This window comes from Conger conger, chromosome 7 (genome assembly GCF_963514075.1).
Source record: "Conger conger chromosome 7, fConCon1.1, whole genome shotgun sequence".
In the NCBI taxonomy this organism is placed as follows: domain Eukaryota; kingdom Metazoa; phylum Chordata; class Actinopteri; order Anguilliformes; family Congridae; genus Conger; species Conger conger.
The window spans coordinates 28538247-28558100 of NC_083766.1; the positions used below are offsets into that span (position 1 = coordinate 28538247).

At 42.1% G+C, this 19854-nt stretch overlaps 1 protein-coding gene across 2 annotated transcripts in view; it reads left to right on the forward strand.

Moving 5' to 3' along the window:
- Positions 1–7291: 7291 nt before the first annotated feature.
- chm (CHM Rab escort protein) overlaps positions 7292–19854 on the forward strand; it is a 42294-nt gene continuing 29731 nt past the window's right edge. For both annotated transcript variants that reach the window (XM_061247548.1, XM_061247549.1), the window contains exons 1-3: positions 7292–7381; positions 18664–18730; positions 19342–19414. In XM_061247548.1, the coding sequence (XP_061103532.1) occupies positions 7330–7381; positions 18664–18730; positions 19342–19414 (192 nt within the window). In that variant the 5' untranslated portion in view covers positions 7292–7329. The remainder of the gene's footprint in view (positions 7382–18663; positions 18731–19341; positions 19415–19854) is intronic.

The window sequence follows — 19854 nt, forward strand, 5'->3', positions numbered from 1 at the left end:
TCACTGATTTAATGACTTGTAATGGGGCAGTAGCCAGAGCTGGGCCCGGAGTTCTCCAACTGCTGTACAACTATGGCACTTCTGTAAGTTTGAGCCCAATGCTTATTCTGTCTTGCCTGCAACAGCCAGGAACAATTGGACGACATGTCTGCAACACTCCACGGTTATTTCAGCTTGACAGGGTTGTGCAAACAAGGTGAACTTGTGTTTTTAGTATGTGGGACTTGGCAAGTAACAAATGTGATAATGATGATATAATAAATAAGGTAGCTAACGAAAATAATCATCTCCAGCTCAGCGTTGGCAAGATGTTCCTGTGTGAGTGAAAGGCCTCCAGCTCCATACCAGGCCTGCAGGACATGCACGTGTATACACCCACTGAGCACTTTATTAGGTATTTATTAGACTTGTTTTTTAGACTTCTACTGCTGTAGCCTATCCACAGAAGCCTGATTTATACTTCTGTGTCAAATCTACGCAGAGGCTATGGTGTAGCCTACATGTAGCTACATTCCCTGCGATCCTGACGTGCTCCTCCCCAGAAATTTAACTACGCATCGTAGCCTCTGCATAGCCTACGGCGTAGGGAACACGGCTACGCATAGGCTACACCTTAGCCTCGGTGTAGCTTCAACGCAGAAGTATGAATCAGGCTTCAGCGTTATGATGCGTTGTGCGTTCAGAGATGCTCTTCTGCATACCACTGCTGTATTGCATGGTTATTTGTGTTACCTTCCTGTCAGCTTTGACCAGTGTGGCCATTCTCCTCTGACGTCTCTCGTTAGGACACCTCAACAGTGTCACATTCATTATTCATGAGCACATTTAAATTTAGCATCGGGTCATGTATTAAATTTCACCCGGTTGCCCCTGATTATGGCAGGTGACTTACTGAGACGTGTTTGGCAGAAGCTTTGATGGCCAAAATGATTCTACTTGGTGATGGTTCAAAGTGCAACTGTGTAAAAGGTTGTGTCGCCATGGCATCGAAAGGGAAACTGTGGGAGGTAATACATACTCCAGATTGGTGATTTCATTTGAAGTGCACGGCTAAGCAAGATCAGTTGATCGTTGGTGATTCGACACTACATACATTACATTACATTATTGGCATTTGGCAGACGCTCTTATCCAGAGCGACATACAGACTAAGCAGGAGACAATCCTCCCCTGGAGCAATGCAGGGATAAGGGCCGTGCTCAAGGGCCCAACGGCTGTGCAGATCTTATTGTGGCTACAGTCATTTACCTTAACCACTACGCTACAGGCCGCCCTGTACATTGTGTACGTCAGTGTTTACATGTTTCTGTTCACTAGCTATCGCTGTTATTGATAGCAAATTATGAATATGCTGCTGTGTAATTGAAAACTTACACAGGGATTGAAACAAAAATTAGCAACTGGTCCAATAATAATCTTAAACCCATTTGCTGCACAGCTGGTCTGGGTTGTATCGGCGGTGCCACACTGATCAAACCACTGTCATGGTCACAGAATGCTCTGGCCTGTTTAAGCACCACTCCAAGATTTCCCTAAGCATAAACACCAACAATACTAACACCATCCTCACCATAAATCTCACCATAAATACCACCCATGCTGACCCCAACCTCAGGAAATAACTGTCTCATCACTCACTAGCAACCCCTGCTGGTAAATTGGGTGCCCAGCATCGACTCACTCAAACTGCACATGAAGTGTCTTCCTCCAGCTCATGTCTATATGAGCTAAACTATGAGTGGACTTTGATAGAAAAAAGCAGTAGTTTCACACACCTGTTTCTGACAACATTGTGGTTCTCCTCAAATGAGAGTTTGCAGTATAGAATACTTATAGAATACTTTCTATGAGCCCAATATCAGTATCAAATCACTGCATGCATGATGGGGTTAAATATAGAAAACAGTAAAACATAAATTGTCATCTCCAATGGGACTCTTGTTTGTCTTGTGGAAGAAAATTTTGATTTAGCAAACATCCAAAAGAATGGACAGCAGTAAAGACCTAAAGTAGATTTTCCCTGTCCGTGACAGCAAGCCTGTCCCCTCCGCCAGTCTCCGGCCCTGGAAGCCTGCTGCCCTGCCCCTCTGGCTGTGAACATCTGTCCTCCTGCTCCACGCATTAACAGGCCCTCAGCAGTGCGCAGTTCTACTCCAGACCTACAGCTCATCCACCAGTTTCACTGAACACCAGACTCTCCCGGAAAGGCACGGTGAGGCACGAGGAGCAGTGCCCACACCTCCCTCACTCCTCCTCAGGGAGCGCAGCCGTGATAAAACGCGGTAAACAGCGATGTAAAGCCACAGAACTCAGGAGCCGAGTGTCCACTGTGGTCTTCAGAAGCAGAAATCAAAGGAACAAGCTCATAGAAGTGCGAGGCTAAAGGTAACAGCACTGATATTTTCAGACAGAAACTTGCAGCATCCGTGGTCTTTATATGGGCGCCAGGAACAGACTTCAGAACACACCAGCCAGTGGCACAGGATGAATCTACAGAGTTTACAAAATCCTGCATCCTCTGGAGGATAAGGAAGTGACCCTGTGACACCTCTCTCTCAGGGAACTTTAGAGGAATTTTCTCTATAAACACCATATCACTGAAGGTATGGGTGGGAAAAAAAGAACACACTTGTAATAAACCATCTGCTCTTTTTGCTTCGGCCGTTTCATGTGCAGGAAATGTTTTGAAAGAGCAGATTGAAGTTGCTCAGTTGGACCCATATCCTTGCAGAAACTAATAAACACCTGGCCATTGAGTTTTCCGGCCGACTTTTTGTTAGCCTTGTGAGAATAAGAATGTGCAACAAAATCAGAGCCACCGTTGGTCCTTGGTTCTTTCTACCTTGACCTCTTAACCTCTCCTCTGATAACTCCAACTTTATCAATATGTTTGGCAAGCACCCTTATCCAAAACAACTTTCACAAGCGCCATACACAGGTGTACAGCGGCAACAAGGCACAAAACAACAGCAGATCTTACAGATGTATCCTTAGACGAGGACGGCAAATCACTCACTTAAGTGGCCATGATTCCTGGTTCATGGTAGGCCTCATGCAGCCTGGAGAATGCTCATCCTTTATTGCATAGATCGAGGATAGTTTTCAGGACACTTCCAGCGATTAAGGAAAAGTTCTTGGCATTCAACACCGTTACTTCAATGAGTTCATAACTTAACATTAACCCATCCGTCTTCCGCTCTCTCAGCAAATCGCATAGATTACGGCTGCACTCAGCATTTCCCGAATTTAAAGCCAAAAATGTACACATTTACTTTGATAGGCTCTCTCTTTGATTTTGTTAAGCTATATTTTACATTCTTATTAGACATGCTTTTGTGTATGAAAAAGACTACTGCATTGGGAATTTAAATACAGCATATGAAATCGTGCCACGCATGATAACAAGAAAGAAAAGGGGACCGTTTCTAACTCTTCAATAGAACGGAGCAGCGCAGCGCGTTCAAAAGAAGAGTACCCTCGAGTTTCGCTTCATTGAAGTGCAGGGCATTGAGATTCCACTTGTGGCATGAAAGGCCAGCCCTTCCTAACAATGAAGCAATCTGATCAAAATAACTCGTTTTAGCGCCGCTCTTGAGCTGGAGATGCGAACTCACGGTCAGCCGCGGGGGCCTTAGGGCGCGCGCTGCCTTTCCTCTGTTCGGTGCATAATGATACATAATCGCCGCTTGTGTGCAAAACGGAAATAAAATTTAAGCGGGGCCCATTTCAATGATTATCATATCCGACAATCTAAAAAGCTTACTCGGCATCTACGCCGCCTTTGAAAACTGTCTACGTGGGAATCGAGGTGAATGTAATTGTATTTATTTTCAAACAAGCATCTTATTGACGTAAGAGTTGTCCACGTTGCAGTCTGTAATGCAAAAAATGTAAACGAAGGACGCATTTGTTCACTTATCCTTGACAAATTGAACGTCTCAGGCACGTGCAACTTTCACTGGGGCAGATCATACAAAACAGGTGGCAGGATACGATTTCATTTTTGCCCCAGGGATTTAACCTGTATTCAAATATTACATTTGCACCATAAGTATTTGGACAGTGACAATTTTTGTTCCTTTGGCTCTGTACTCCAGCACATTTTAAATAAAATCCATGTTGGAATTGCAGACTTATATATATATATATATATATATACATAATCTTATAATCTTATATATATATCATCTTAAATAAAGTAATCATATTTAGTATTTGGTTGCAGATCCTTCGATGACTGCTTGAAGTCTGCGACCCATAGACACCACCAGACACCGGGTATCGTCTCTGGTGGTGCTCCACCAGATCTGTAGCGCAACCATCTTCAGCTCCCATTTGTTTAGGGGATTTATGGCATCAGGTTTGTCTTCAGCAAGTGAAAAACATTTTTAACTGGATTCAGGTTAGGCGATTGACTTGGCCGGTCAAGAATATTCCACTTTTTGTCCCTGATTCCTTGGTTGCTTTAGCAGAATGTTTGGGGTCATTGTCCTGTTGCAAGGTGAAGCATTGTCAAATTAGTTTCACGGCAGTTGGTTGGGTCTGAGCAGATAAAATGTTTCTGGATGCTTCAGAATTCATCCTGCTGCTGTTGTCAGCAGTCATAGATATCAAAACAGATATGTGAGCCAGTTCCAGTGGTAGCCATACATACTCAAGCCATAACTCCACCATGTTTCAAAGATTGGGGGAGGGGGGGCTTCAGGTCATGAGCAGTTTTTTTCTTTCTCCACACTTGATACAGGTGAATCACACTTGATACAACAGTTTGATACAGGTGAATACTATACTTATCTGTCCATAAAAGTTTGTTATTTTCATGTAGTGTTAAAAGTGTTTTAGTTATCAAGCAGATAGTGTGCTGGTTGACAGTTATTGATTTAAATGATTTGAAAGTTGTGTTTTCTTAAATGACGGCTAGGTTGTAATTCATATTTCTTGACAGCCTGACAACGACTAATTTCAAAGTCCTATTAATTATTTATCTCTTGCTTGCTTTATGTTTGTAAATATTATTGTAGTAACAGAATATACAGGCTGTTAAAAAGTGACCTTTTAGTTTAATTAGAATTATGAAATGAATGTGCTTCGTTGTAGTTGTTTGGAGGGTTGAAATAAATCCAAATTTCCCCCTGGTAATACGAATGTCTGAGAAAGTCTCGCCATGCCTTGTTTTAAAAAGGCTTTCCCTTTCACCAGCAACATGTCAGCTTTATATTAATATAGATGCGTTGTCTCTCCAGCCAATAGTGCGATCAGTTACATAGATTTTCCTGTTTAGTAAATTAAGTGCTGGTGACAGGTGCCAAAGTGGCATCGATGGAAAGAAGCGCTCCATTTACACACAGGTGTGGATAAATAAAGGCAATGCTGTCTTTGTCTCCAGTGTCATACACTGGGGGCCTGTGCCGCTAGTCTGACTGAGCTCAGGTCAGTGATAGAAGCAAACACCTGACTTTACCTGCAGCAAACATCATACCCAATAACATTTTGTTTTTGCCTTTTCGGGATTCAGACTTGGAATTAATTCACGAAATGTTGTGACACTTTAACTGAAAGCGAAACAAATGTCCACATGATTTTGGTATTCAGGACAAACAGAGAAAAATAGAAACAAATATCCCAAATGCTCAAGTATTTTTGCAGCTTTTCTTACAACCTCCATTTCCACATTTTCTTCTTCTGGAATGTTCCTCCAGTCTACGCTCAATGAATTGAGTTTCTCTCATGAAAATGCAGTGCATGTATATACATTGTAAATGAAAATTGGAAAATGTTAGGAATATATTGCATGTCATAATACCTGTCAGTACAAAGACATAAATTATTTCTATATCTATGTGTTACAGAATGTCTTTACATGAATGTAAATGTACAATACTTGTTATTGTACCTTTGGATTTACATGCATGAAGATTATTATTCATGTATTTTGATATGGTATGGAGGATGTAGTTCTGTATTTCAGATTTCATCAATTCTATATTTTTATGAAATTGCAAGTTTAATAAAGTCTTATAAAACAGGCATATATTTTATGAACTATAAATATTATCTTCATACTCCAGATCACAGCAAATAGATAATGGAGTTAATGAAAATATAACAATATGAAATGAATAAGGGGAGTTGCTATGACATATGCTGTAGGTATTGTACAGGTAAGACACAGTAGACACTGCATAGGCAGATAGATTAATAGGTATATTAATTTGATCAACCCATCAGTGAATCAAAAATAGAAATGTTCACACATGCAACATTAAATACATTTTAGGGAAGCACCTTTAATATTATTCTGAATCATCTATATTGCCAGAATTCGATTTTTAAGGCAACTGAATCCATACACGTTCAGAACAGCATACCAGACTGCGACATACAAAATTAATTGAGGGATATTTTAAAACTTCTAATTCAATTCAGTTTAATATCACTTATGGCAGTCAAATTTGTCTAGTGTAATTTAATTCTACTTTTAATATGTCATTCTGGGACATTTTATTAATTGTTAAGTGAGAAAATGTATTCTGTGCTCACACATTTGAAAATATTAACAACTTAGGATAAGTACCTGGAAGTAACATAAGAGTACATAACATGCCTCAGAGTACTTTTTGCAAGAGGGTGGATCCGTCTGGGAATCAAACATGCAACCTCTGGATTAAGTTCAACACCACCACACAGCCACCCCAATATCATTAAGCAGCAATCAAATAATGTCTAGCTTACCTGACTGTTATAGACCCTTCCACACTATAAATAACGAAGAAGTTTTTTATCCTAAGACAGACAAATAATAAATGGGGCGACATTAGCTCAGGAAGTAAGAGCAGTGTGCGTGTATGCGTGTGCTTGCGAGAATGCATCTATTGTAAAGCGCTTTGCAATGTGTAGCACCCACCTTGGTGATGCACGGATAGCTTCTGTAATTTGAATGAATCGCAGAATTTTAGAATTCAACGATATAGCAGGAGCCTTTAGCGTCTTGCGTGATGAAAATCACTTACTGGACGATTGTCTCTTTTGTAATTTCCACGTTAGCCTCTTAACATTTTTCGTATTTGGCATTTCTCACTTTTGTTTTTGTTTTTGTGATTTAGACTAAACCCGTTCTGCGAGCTCTCTAACACAGTCTGTCCCACAAACCAGCCAGAAGCATATCGCCTTATCCTGACGTTAACAATTATGAATGCAGTTTGGCCGCTGATCCAGGATTAGTGCTTCGGGACAGGATACGCCTGCACCGATTTCAACACTAAAGCGAAGATAAACATGAGTACGTCATATACTCAGCCCCCGTCACATGACGAGGACTCACAATTCAAGATGGCTGCCGACAACTTACCCACCGAATTTGATGTTGTGATACTCGGCACAGGTAAGAAACATCTATAAATATGTCAATTGACACTAATCGGTCATTAAATAAATATAATAAATTAAATAAATTAAAGACGGATGACTCCAAGGATACAGATGGTAATAGAGAAGCTCGATAGTGAATTGTCGAGTGATTGCTAGCTAGTGGCTAGTTATTGTGCGGTAAGTGCAAAGGGAAGCCTAGTTGCCCAATACTGAACCATATTAGTGTAACGTTGACGAATATTATCTTCGCGAATGTGGTAATGCAATATGCATCACGCTGCAGTTAAACCCTTTCGTCTGTTTTTGTTTTGGGAGTCATGGTGTGAACATGACATGAGTGCGGTATCCTCACTGGCTAACGCTATTGTGCTGTAGCTAATCTAAGATAACATTGCTCTGTAATTTGCTGTCGTTTATTTGGGGTTAACTTAAATTAGTACTTGGGAAAGGCTGTAACAATCATATGGTAATATCTTATCATGCCTGTATGGCAATAGATTGAGAGAGACTGCGTTATGCTCACCAACTTGGCAGAGTGTTTCGACATTAGAGGGGCCATATAATCCGTAGTTTAATTTCTGTGTCCTTAACTGTCAGTTTGACTACGGATTCCGTAAATGGGTGAGTCTCACTACAGTAGAGTGATGAGCCCGGAGACGACCTGAATGTCCTTTAGGCTATCGTCTGGCAAAGCTGCACCTATTTGTGACAGCTATAATTGTGTTTCCACCTGCAGAACAACATCCTTGATATTTTTCACACTCATTTCTGCAGGTCTCTGCATGTGCTGTCTCGGTTGTCTTCAGGCCATCATGTGTGTGATATGCAGTGTCCTACCTGCATCTACGAGGGCCTATAGCTTTGATGCAAAGTCTATTACCTGCTTCCATAAGGGCCCTAGCTGTCATGTGCAGTGTCATACCTGTTTCTATAAGGGCCTATAGCTGTAATGTTGCAGTGTCATTGCTGTTTCTGTAGGGGCCTATAGCTGTAATTTTGCTGTCTCATTGCTGTTTCTATGAGGGCCTATAGCTGTAATTCTGCTGTATCAATGTTGTTTCTAGAAGTGCCTCTAGCTGTGATGTGCAGTGTCATACCTGCGTATGTAATGGCCTCTGTGTAATCAGTTCCTCGAGTTGACACAGGTTGGCCCTGTGATAATTATGTATCCTGAGCAATATTCTTGATGGCATTGTCAGTGTCTTCAGGGCCAAATTGTCATCATTGGTGTAGTCGCAATCACAAATGAATTTGACTACGCTTGAAGATTCTTTCTGTTTCTCCTGTTAAGCTCAGCATGTCAGTAAGGCAGTAAACATTAAAGATGTGTTGGTGTGGTACACTGTCACAACAAAGTAATGGCACTTTCATCCCTATTAATGCATAAAGTAGTCACTCTTATTACAGTGTGTTGCTTTTCCTTTCTTTTGGTTTAGTCATACAGTTATTGCAATGTTGTATACACTCCTGCAGTGCGATTTGTCAGTGCCAGGACAGTGACTTCTGTAATATCAGGGTTGTCAGGGTTTTCCTATTGATTATGATGCCCATAACACATTAATCCCTTAAAGGTACAAAAGGTAAGATTTTTGTGTTAAAACATTGTTACAAGACCATTGTAAATCCCTTCCTATCATTAAAAAGGCTCACTGACATGTTGTCTCACACTCTACCTGTGTTTATAGTCCTTAAATTTGGGTTTCAAAATATGCAGTTGATGGCTAAACACTCTGTACCAAAACATTGTATAACTACAATAATTCAAGCTTGTTGGTTGAAAATTGGTTCTAATTGCCACAGCCAATGGCGTTTCAACATCAGCGCATTTACAGAGAAGGGGGAGGGATAAACTGTTGTGGTTTGATGGTGTTTGTTTCTGATATTCCTCACACGAGCTTAAAAATGACATACCCAAAATAAAATGGTTACTATTCTTGAACCCTTTTGACTACAGGCAGAGACTCCTGATCTCTTCTGAAAGGTAACCATTTGGGGTTTGTTTTCCAAGAGTCAGAATTACTCCATATATTACTGAAACAAAGTTATAGAAGCTCAAACTTAGCTAGTGAAAGTGAGTTTTTTTTCTCACTGAAATTTTTTTTTGTTTTTGACTCGATACAGATTAATGTTTGTGTGCTTACAAATCCACTTTAAATTTAGAGAACAATATCACCAAAAATGAGTATTCTGTTTTTTTCTAATCTATGTCTAGGCAGTTTTCCAGAAAGGACATTTGGAGACGCCAAAATGACACATAGTAACACAAAGTAAATTATATTATGGGTCTTATGAGGTGTGAAATGCTGCATGCTATTTATTATTAAAAACCAGGCTGGCTCCTTATTTATAAGCATACTGAATAATTATAAACTATTTTGAGAATGTATTTAGATGATCACCGATATTAAATGGGGTCACTGAAAATGCCCTCTCATGTGTTGTCAACGGTCCTTTCACTGTTTTCCTCAGAAATATTCATTCACACGTGAGATTGCTTAGAGCTCAAATGGAAGGAGTCCTCTAATTAGATGTAGGCATCGCAGGATACATTTTTTGTTGTGAAACGTCTGCCTTTTTGGCATGAAATCTCAAGAACTGTTTTTGTGCAACAGACTCCGCATGCGTATGGAAAATGTTGCAGTTTCGTTACGCGGCTGAATAAATGCTGTGTTGTTTTTTGCAAGCCTAACAAATTATACACCGTTGGAAACATAATGTCATTTGCTAAAATGCTTTTTAGTCGTCACTTCAATACCATGCCCATAGTCAGTTCATTGATGAGCTGAAGTTATACAGAATTTTCTTACACTTGGATGCGGGGGAACGCATTTTCACTGCAACTACCTTACAAATACTGACTCAGAGATGGTTGTATTTGGGCTTTGTTCGAGAGAGCCTATTCAAAATGTAGATAATAGCATTTCTATGTACATGTACTTGTATATGTAAATGTATAAGTATTCAACGGCAAAACGGACAAATGATAATTCCTCCAGAGATATTCTAGGTAAATGATGGACATTCTATCAACATTTCTCCGAGTTAGCACATATTTACAATGAGAAACTATTGTACATTTGGTCCACTGTACACTTGTTTGACACTGACATTACCTTATTTCTTATAGTATGTGGATTTACAAAATGCAGAGAAGGTGACTTCCCCCCCACACTTGTTTTACCACCCATATGTTACAAAATAAGGAACTGTCGTCACTAAAGCAATGGCATATTAAAATAGGTTATACAGATAGAACTGTGAGTTTGAACGCTTTCAAAATCGCAGGCTGAAAAATGAATGAATGCAAAAAATATATATAATAATAATTCTGGCCCAGCCTTAAGGGGTTAAGGTGAGGCTGAAATGAGATGAATGACAAGAAGTCTGATTGAACTGAATCAAAATGGCTGGATTGCAAGGCATGGTTCTTTTTTTTAAATCAGCATGTAAGGTGACTGTTCAACATGCTTCTCTTTTTTTTGTAGCACAGTCATGGTCTTGGAATGGGTGCACATACTGTATTTTCCTCAGGTTAGATGACCTTTTGTGCTGTTTAGGCTCATCTGATAAAGATGGCAAACCGGATTCCTGGATATCTGATATATGTGGTCGTCTTTATGTGGTTTGCTGCACTTGACAGTAGTGCTTATTTAATTCTAACCTTCCTTATCTCTAGCTGTCGTGGTGTTTGCTTACTGTGTGAAGTGCACTTTTGTAAGTAGCTCCGGCTAAAAGCCTCCGTTTGGCTTGATTTTTCACATTCTGCGGACCCAGTTCCATGCATTTAGCCTTGGATCGTATTTCTCCAAGTTGCTGCACTCAGCGTTCCATCTGACCCGACAACAAGCCCTACAACACCGTGTCTCCTGACGCCTGCGTGTTTATTATGGGATGTTGTGTGTCAGTCAAATGTTGTTGACAGGAGAATTCAGATCCAATACCAGCGGAATCCAACCCAGGCTACCTCCAGATGCGACTTAAATCGGATTTGGGCAAATCCGGCTTCTTGCGTTTCAACAGTCTTCAAATGAGGAAGGATTTGTCCGTAAATGGCGTGCATGTTGGAAATAAAGATGGATATTAGAGTGGTGTGTTCATGTAACCCTGGGTTGAACTGTAAGGGGGCCAGCAGGAGATGGGCATCCATAAGGTAGCCTGTAGCATAGTGGTTAAGGTGTATGACTGGAACCTGCAAGGTTGGTGATTAAATCCTCGGTGTAGCCACAATGAGATCCGCACAGCTGTTGGGCCCTTGAGCAAGGCCCTTAACCCCACATTGCTCCAGGGTGGATTGTCCCCTGCTTAGTCTAATCAACTATAAGTCACTTTGGATAAAAGTGTCAGCTAAATAATAGGTAATGTAATGTTCCCCTGCCTCTCCAATGCGACAGCTGCATCACAGACACTTCCCTGCCTCTCCCATGCGACAGCTGCATCACAGACACTTCCCCTGCCTCTCCCATGCGACAGCTGCATCACAGACACTTCCCCTGCCTCTCCCATGCGACAGCTGCATCACAGACACTTCCCCTGCCTCTCCAATGCGACAGCTGCATCACGGACACTTCCCCTGCCTCTCCCATGCGACGACTGCATGCATCACAGATACTTCCCCTGCCTCTCCCATGCAAGGAGTCCGACTGCACGTGGACCGTGTCCAAACTGGCACACCCAGCTAATGTTTACCCAGTCTCCTGCTTTGGGCTGCATGTGCAAACAGACTAGACATCGAACAGTTGTTATGAATATGAGGGGTCTTGGTGCAGACAGGGAACAGTTGCTTATGAATATGAGCGGCCCTAATGACTGCTGTCGTCCGTCTGCTGGATACTGAGTACTGACCCGTGTTTGGGAGTGGGGGGTTCGATGGTCGCACCCTGTCAAGCCCTGTCGCTGCACTCTGGATATTCCCCAGGGGCGACGGACTAACGGACATCTTCTGATCCGTGTAGCCCGACTGGAATCTGTCTGCACTCATTCAAGCGAAGAGCCGCATGCAGGTTATTGGCTAAAAAGGTTTCTGCCCAGGACCAATGATCCTTTTCACACGTACAGCCTTAACCCAAAATGCTCCGGAACTTGTACCCTTTGGAGGTTATGCACAAATGAGAAATATATAATTCCTGTTACATAGTTATACAAAAGTTGCTGTAGGTGTATGTGCATATTCAAATGTGCTAAGACATTAACTGTTATTATTGACTTTTTCTTCGTTAGGTACCTAACACTATCTAGTTTCTCTGGCTGGTGTGCCAACGTTTACAAAATTGTGCAATCGCTAGTGCTAGATCTTGGTTATGTTCTTGTCCTAGTTCCATCACTCTTTTTGAGTATTTGACAGCCTCTTGTTCACTCTTGTTGACTTTTTACTGCCACCATCTAGTTTGAATGCTGTCAATCCATGAAGATAACTGATAGTTCTAGTTTGTGCAAACAAGGGAAGCTGTAACCATTGCTGGAAAATTTAATCCAGCAAACGTTCCACATTATGTTTATAGAAGCAGCTAAAGATAACTTTGAGTGCAAAGAAAATGCCATGCAGTATGCTGTGTGATTTTTGCATTGGGGCTATGCAGTACCGTTTTCAAAAGCAATTGAATGATAGTTGATGGTTGATGAGAAATCACAGTCTCTGGAAAGTCCCTCTGCTCACACTGCCCCCTGCTGGCTGGCAGCCTCAAACGGTTACATTTTATGTTTTCACACGTAGTATTTTAAAAAGTACAGGCTATCCCAGTTGCACATGCGCATCAGAATCTTCTGATATTGCTTTGTTTATAAATGCAGTGTTAGGCCTGAAAGGGTTCTCTAATTCTGGCTAATAATCTATTAAATGGTCATTACTCTCACATAATGGGCATAAAGTGGGTAAATCAGAATCAACCTTTAGTTTTTCATCATCTAATAGGAAGGAAGGTTGATTTAAAGTACTTTAATTCCGCCCTGGTTTTTGTTTTGTAGTTGTTTCTCTGCTACCATTGACCTTTGATCCCCGGGCCCCGCCCTCTTGTTGTGGAGGAAGTGGGAGGGGTTCACTTTTAAGCCCCACCCACACAGTGTGGTCACGGCGGTGTCAAGGTTTGTGCAGCTGTCAGCGCAGACAGGCTGCAGGAAGCGGGTGGTAATATAGGGAGATATGGTGATGTGGCGGGTTATGGGTGCAGCGATGTGTGTTTTATTAAGTGTTTATGGGCCCGAAGCCGAGCGCCAACATCTAGCCTCTGATTTATCCCCCTCCTTTAATTACCTGAGCGCTTCTCCCTCTGCACCAATGGGCCTGGGGGACGTCCATCTGAGAGAGAGTGTCCTGAGCACAGCACACTTCACCCTGCACACTACCCACTGCACACTGCTCTCTGCCCCCTCAGCACGGCATATTGGATACTGTACTCTGCGCACTGCATACTGCACTCTCCGCACTGCATAGTGCACTCTGAGCACTCTACTACATCCCGCTCTATGGCTGCAACACTCTGGGCACTGTACTCTACACACTGCACTCATTCCTCTGCTGCTTGTCCCGCATGCCTGTTTCCGTGCTGATGGAGATCACACAGCCCTGCAGACGGATGCCTCTGCATTCCGGTTTCACAGGGCAGATAAGTGACTGTGCGCAGGCAGGACGGTCCCGTATCAGACTGCTGTAACACTCGTCCTCGGCACCTTCGTCTGTCAGCTGTGAACTGTTGTTTCAAAGGGTAGCGCTTTATGTCTCACTCACACAAAGTCTGAGTGAACTGTAGTAGTGTGGAATGGTAAAACAAGGTGTTGCCATTAACAGAATTACAGTAATGATGGGGATTGTATTTCATTTGCATGAATGAACACATTAACCTTGACAGCCCTTATATAGCCGTATACAGTGAGGCCTGGCTTAACCGCCCTGTATGGGGGCTGGGGGTCGTTGGTTGCATGAGAGCGTGGAAAGTGGTTAATAGAGGGGCTGTACCAGAGACCAACCTTGAAAGGATTATTACAATTGTCATAGCCTACCCCTGCTAACTGTGAAATTTCGCACTTTGGGATATTTTGCCAAATGTTAGACAGTTGCCAGTATTGCCACACCCACAAGCCGGAACTTCAGTCCAATGCATCTGCAGCTTCTTTTCATTGTTCAGTTGTTCAGAAGTTGGTTGCTTTAAAGTATTTTGCCCCATTGACAAATTTTCACAAATTTTGCCTCAGCTTCAAATTTTAATGCACCTTTTTCTTGGTATTATCAAGTCTTTTGTGGGCCTTTCCCCAAAACAATATTCCAAAGCAAGCGAAAAGACCGAGGCACCTGCCTCCAAACCTTCAGTTACACTGCAAAACAGTCTTGTAATGAGGCTGAAAACCTTATATTTGTTTACCCAATTAGAAAACAATAGCTTGTTTTAAGTTACAAAAAGATTGCCATTGAGGTGAGCCAGTTTTACATTTCATGATTTGCCAATCGGGTAAGACCAGTTCAAGTTGAAACCAGTATATATTTTACTTGAGAGAAAAAAATAAAAAAATTACGGATAAGTTAAGACGGATATTTTTTCAGTGTTGCTAAGTGAGCTCTCTGGCCATCAGTGTCATATGATGCAATTCACATTATTTATTTATCAGGGATAGTGCACATTAATCAACATTTTCAGTTTCCACATCAATGTAAATGCGGCAAAATTAGCCAATGTGCTAATTTTCACCTGTAAGATATGCTGTGTGATTTAATAGATATGGAAATATGGACGGTAGTCAGCAGGGTGAGAAACATTTGAAAAGCATGTGTGTATATGTGCATTTATACTAAAGCACAACATCAATAATGACTGGGAGGACTCGTCATTTTCATTTCATTACCACTTTTGAAAATAAATAGTAAATGGATGCCGAGACTCCTCTGAACTGTGTTCAAGTCTGAGTGAATAATTTAGACGCGTACTTCAGTGTTCCACTAAATTTTGCCGTGCTCGCAAGATTTTCCTTCATTCCTGCTGCTACCGTGATGCGTTTGAAATGGGAAAGGTCAGAGTTCTGGCACTTCTGAGAGTAGAGCACACACGCTCGGTTCTGCAGCCCATGTGCTAGTTTTACCGTCTGAACCGCATGCCTGGGTCCCCAGTCCGTGTAGTTTTACCGTCTGAAACGCATGCCTGCGTCCCCAGTCCGTGTAGTTTTACCGTCTGAAACGCATGCCTGGGTCCCCAGTCCGTGTAGTTTTGCCGTCTGAAATGCATGGCTGGGTCCCCAGTCCGTGTAGTTTTAGTATCTGAAACGCATGCCTGGGTCCCCAGAACATGTAGTTTTTCCGTCTGAAACGCATGCCTAGGTCCCCAGTGCATGTAGTATAATGCCAAAATATACAGTACTGTGCAGAAGTCTTAGGCACCCTAGACTTTATGTACATATGTTTATTTTTTTGTGTGTGTTAGTATAAAAGAACACATTTAAGATTTCCAAATATTCATTTTCCAAAATATTTAATTTTACAGAGACATTTTTGTATTCAATTTTTAAAAATAACATTTTACTCTACGCAATTGACTACATTTTACATAAAAACTTGTTCAAGGCTGTCTGAGATCAGAAGCAAGGAGCCAACCAAAGTCTGCAGAAGAGCTGTTGCAAGTTCTCCAACATGCTTAGAACAACCCCCATTGTCTTATAGAACTGCAGGCTATCTCAGAGAAGTGATGCAGTTTTAACGCCGAAGGGTGGTCACAAGAAATATTGATTTGATTCAGTTTTTAACTATTCTGCCAAATTACTAAAATGTATTGTAAAATGTATAGTACGTTTATTTAGGACCTTTCATTGAATTCTTTTTGAAAGAATCTTATCTGTACAGAATGATATACAGGTGCCTAAGACTTTTGCACAGTACTGTACATCTGATTAAATATTAACTACTCTAATAATAAAACTTGAGTTTTATTCTCAAAATCTACATTTCAAATGTGAATATTCATTGAAAATATTATTTAAATGTAGCCACGTGTATGCAAACGTGCAAACATGCAGCTAAACATTTGTAGAATTAAATGTGTCGTCCGTTTGATAGCTAACATAGGGTGAAAATAAGCATGTCTTAAGTAGTCAGACTTAAAATCTTATTTCAGTAGCTTTTTTGCTAAATAAGGCAAGCTAATTGCCAATGGGGTGAAATAGTTTTACGAATTTCAAGGTTTGCCAATCCAGTGGGTCAGGCAAAAAAAACAACTTAAAACAAGCTAATGTTTTCTCCTCGATAGAAAAAAAGTAAGAATGTGAATCTCATTACAAGACTAAAACACCTCCCTACATTGCGCTGTGCTCACCTGACCTATGGTCTCTATAGGCCGACAAAGAGGAGCATCATGTGAAACAAATGTTTTGTTTCTTCTAAAACATTGTGCCATATTTGCTCCATTGTCGACTGGTACCAATCAACTCAGAATCGTGAATATGGAACCGTTGTTTTGAACGACCATTATATCAGTTCTGTGATGGAAACGGTTGTTTGAAAGCGCAGTGCACACAGCTCACTTTGCTGCTTCTGAACTCTGGACTGTATATTAAGTGGTATGCCATTTGGGCTGAGCACTGCTCTGTCTGCAAATGAGCAGACTGGTGTCTGGCTGTGTTTTTTATTTTATTTCCTTTCATTGTACACTTGTCTTTTCAGTGTGCTTCTCCGTGTGCTTGTGCTAAGCATATTGTGTTGCAAATTTGTAGGAAATATGCTGTAAATAAAGCTTGACTTGACTTAAACTGAGCACTGTATTGTCTCCTTTGAGCACTATTGTCTCAGAACTGACCGCTGTGTTGTCTGCTAAGGACAGCGCTGTGTGTTCCCAGCATCGTGCTATGTGTATCGAACACTCTGCCGTGTGTATCGAACACTGTGCCGTGTGTACTGACAGAGCTCTGCATTGGGGTGATACACGGCGTGGCTGACGTACCTTCCCAGCATGCCTCAGGCCTCAGGCCGGGGCTTCTTCTTTTTTTTCCCCTCGCTGCTGTCCAAACGCTCTCAGCCCCCGCTATAAATAACACGCAAAATGACTTTCAAGGTAGAGAGATAGAATCCATTCTGGAATGTTCTCTGAAATGAAGAGTGATTTATGATTTCATACAATTCCTGCTGAAAGCATTTCAGGCTTTGCTCCGTCATCAACGTCCTGCTCCCCCGATCTATTATTTATGGCGGAGCATGTCTGCACCGCCCAGCGCTTTATGGCAGGTAATGTTTGTCTTTAGCAAACATGATGGGGAAAAATCAATAGCAGAACAGATAAATGGCATTAAAAGATGGCAATGGGGTTATTTACACTTTTTAAAAACATCTTCTGGACTGTCTGAGAAGAGTAATGACCCGGCCTGCCGTTTTCACGGGGGAGTCGATTGAGACAGAGAGTTGCAGTCAGTCAATTATTAATTAAAGCTTTTCCAGGCCGGCCCAACCTGAGAGCTGTGGATGGGGAGGGGGGGTTTCCTGAAGGATGGGTGCTCTGCGAGGTCACTGCCCCCACCTGTTTTCTGCCACCTTTGTTCTCCCTGACTCCTGAGTCCACCCATCTTAATGAGCTCGTCCCGCTCAACAGGAAGGGGCGGAGACAGGGGGAGGAGCATCCAGCTCACCTTGGGAGGGGCGATGTGTATGGAGACAGAAGGCAGGCAGTGAATAAATCACCCGGTCCTCACTCCTCAGACAGGTCCCCACAAGGCCAGAGAAACCGGAAAAGACATTCTGAGGCTTAATGGAGTCATACTGCACGCAGCACTGTCACCTTGCTGTCACTCGGGTTCCCTTTATGTGTGTGTGTGTGTGTGTGTGTGTGTGTGTTCCTATGTGTTTTTGTGTGTGTGTATGTATGTATGTGTGTATGTGTTGACCATCCGAGGGTTATAACTTATAGCATAATTGTCGTCATTGCTGTTGAATCAGTATTAAATGTATCTCACTGTGTGACGCACAGTGTGAGAAGAGGCGGGGTTACTGCATTGTGTGTAATTGTGTCTGGAATTGGACATGTACAGTCCCACATTAGGCACTAATATTTTTTTTATTATTCTTTTTTTTTTTTTTTGTGATGGGGCCTATTCCACAAAGCAAGATTACTGAGTTAGCCAGATAACTGCACCGAGTAAAATCTGTGCCCCGCCCGAATCTGGAACACTGACTGAAGTGAAAAGAGTTCTGTGTTTGGCTTTGTGCAGTTAGGTGGGTAACTCAGTAATCCTGCTTTGTGGAACAGGTCTGAGCAGTCTATGTTGATTGTCTGTGTTGATTGTAGCGCTTGTATGCACTCTCACCTGTGTTTGTGTATTGTCTGTTGACCGTAGGACTGGCCGAGTCGGTCATCGCTGCCGCATGCTCCCGTGTGGGCCAGAGAGTGCTGCACATTGACAGGTGCGTCCTTCGCCCCCGAGAGGCAGTGACAGTGACATCACCATCACTCAATTGTCCAGTGGGCGGAGTTTCTGTATGCTGCAGGAATGACCGGTCCCTGCGTTCTGTGGGGGGAGGTTCCTCAGTGGCATATATGAGCGCTATAAAACATGTTTGATTGGTTCACCCTTTTTCTGATGTGTGTGTGTGTGTGTGTGTGTGTGTGTGTGTATGTGTGTGGAGGGGGGGTTAACAGTGTGATTCTGTACTGGGGGGGATTTGGTGTAGCGGTGTATTTCTGTATTGGGCTGGAGATGGAGAATTGTATTTCTACATTGCTATGTGTACTGTGGTGATGCAGTGTACAGCAGTCATGCAGTGTACCGTGATGATGTAGTGTACAGCAGTCATGCAGTGTACAATGGTGATGCAGTGTAGTGGTGATGCAGTGTACAGTGGTGATGCAGTGTACAATGGTGATGCAGTGTAGTGGTGATGCAGTGTACAGTGGTGATGCAGTGTATAGCGGTGATGCGGTGTACAGTGGTGATACAGTGTAGTGGTTATACAGTGTACAGCAGTCATACAGTGTACATTGGTGATGCAGTGTACTGTGGTGTGTGGTCCTACAGGAGGAACTACTATGCAGGAAACTGGGCCAGTTTCACATTTAACGGGCTGCTGGCCTGGATAGAGGACTACAAGGTGAGTCTCTTTTTTTACGAGAGCCCATCAGCATTTAAACTCAGCGCTTTATGTCTCTTTCTGTGCTTGTTCCAGCCATTTATTTACAATTGCACTTAATCAGGCTGAATTACAGTCGTAACCTTTCGATTAAATGTCATAATTTGTCCTTGTTCATTATACTGTCTTTATTAGTGACATTATAAGAATTGAGATAACCCTCTGTGGCTTTGCGGAGCTTTGATTCAGAGAAATACGAGAGTCTGTATGGGCTGTGCGTATTTGTATGTTTGTGTTTTGTGAGTGTTTTGTGAGTGTGTGTGTGTGTGTGTGTGTGTGTGTGTGTGTGGGCAGTGTGTGTCGGTGTGGTATGTGTGTTGTGTTGTGGAGTGCGGTGTGTACAGTGCAGTGTGTGTGTGTGTGTGTACACACACTCTGTGCTGTCTGTAACATGCTTGTCT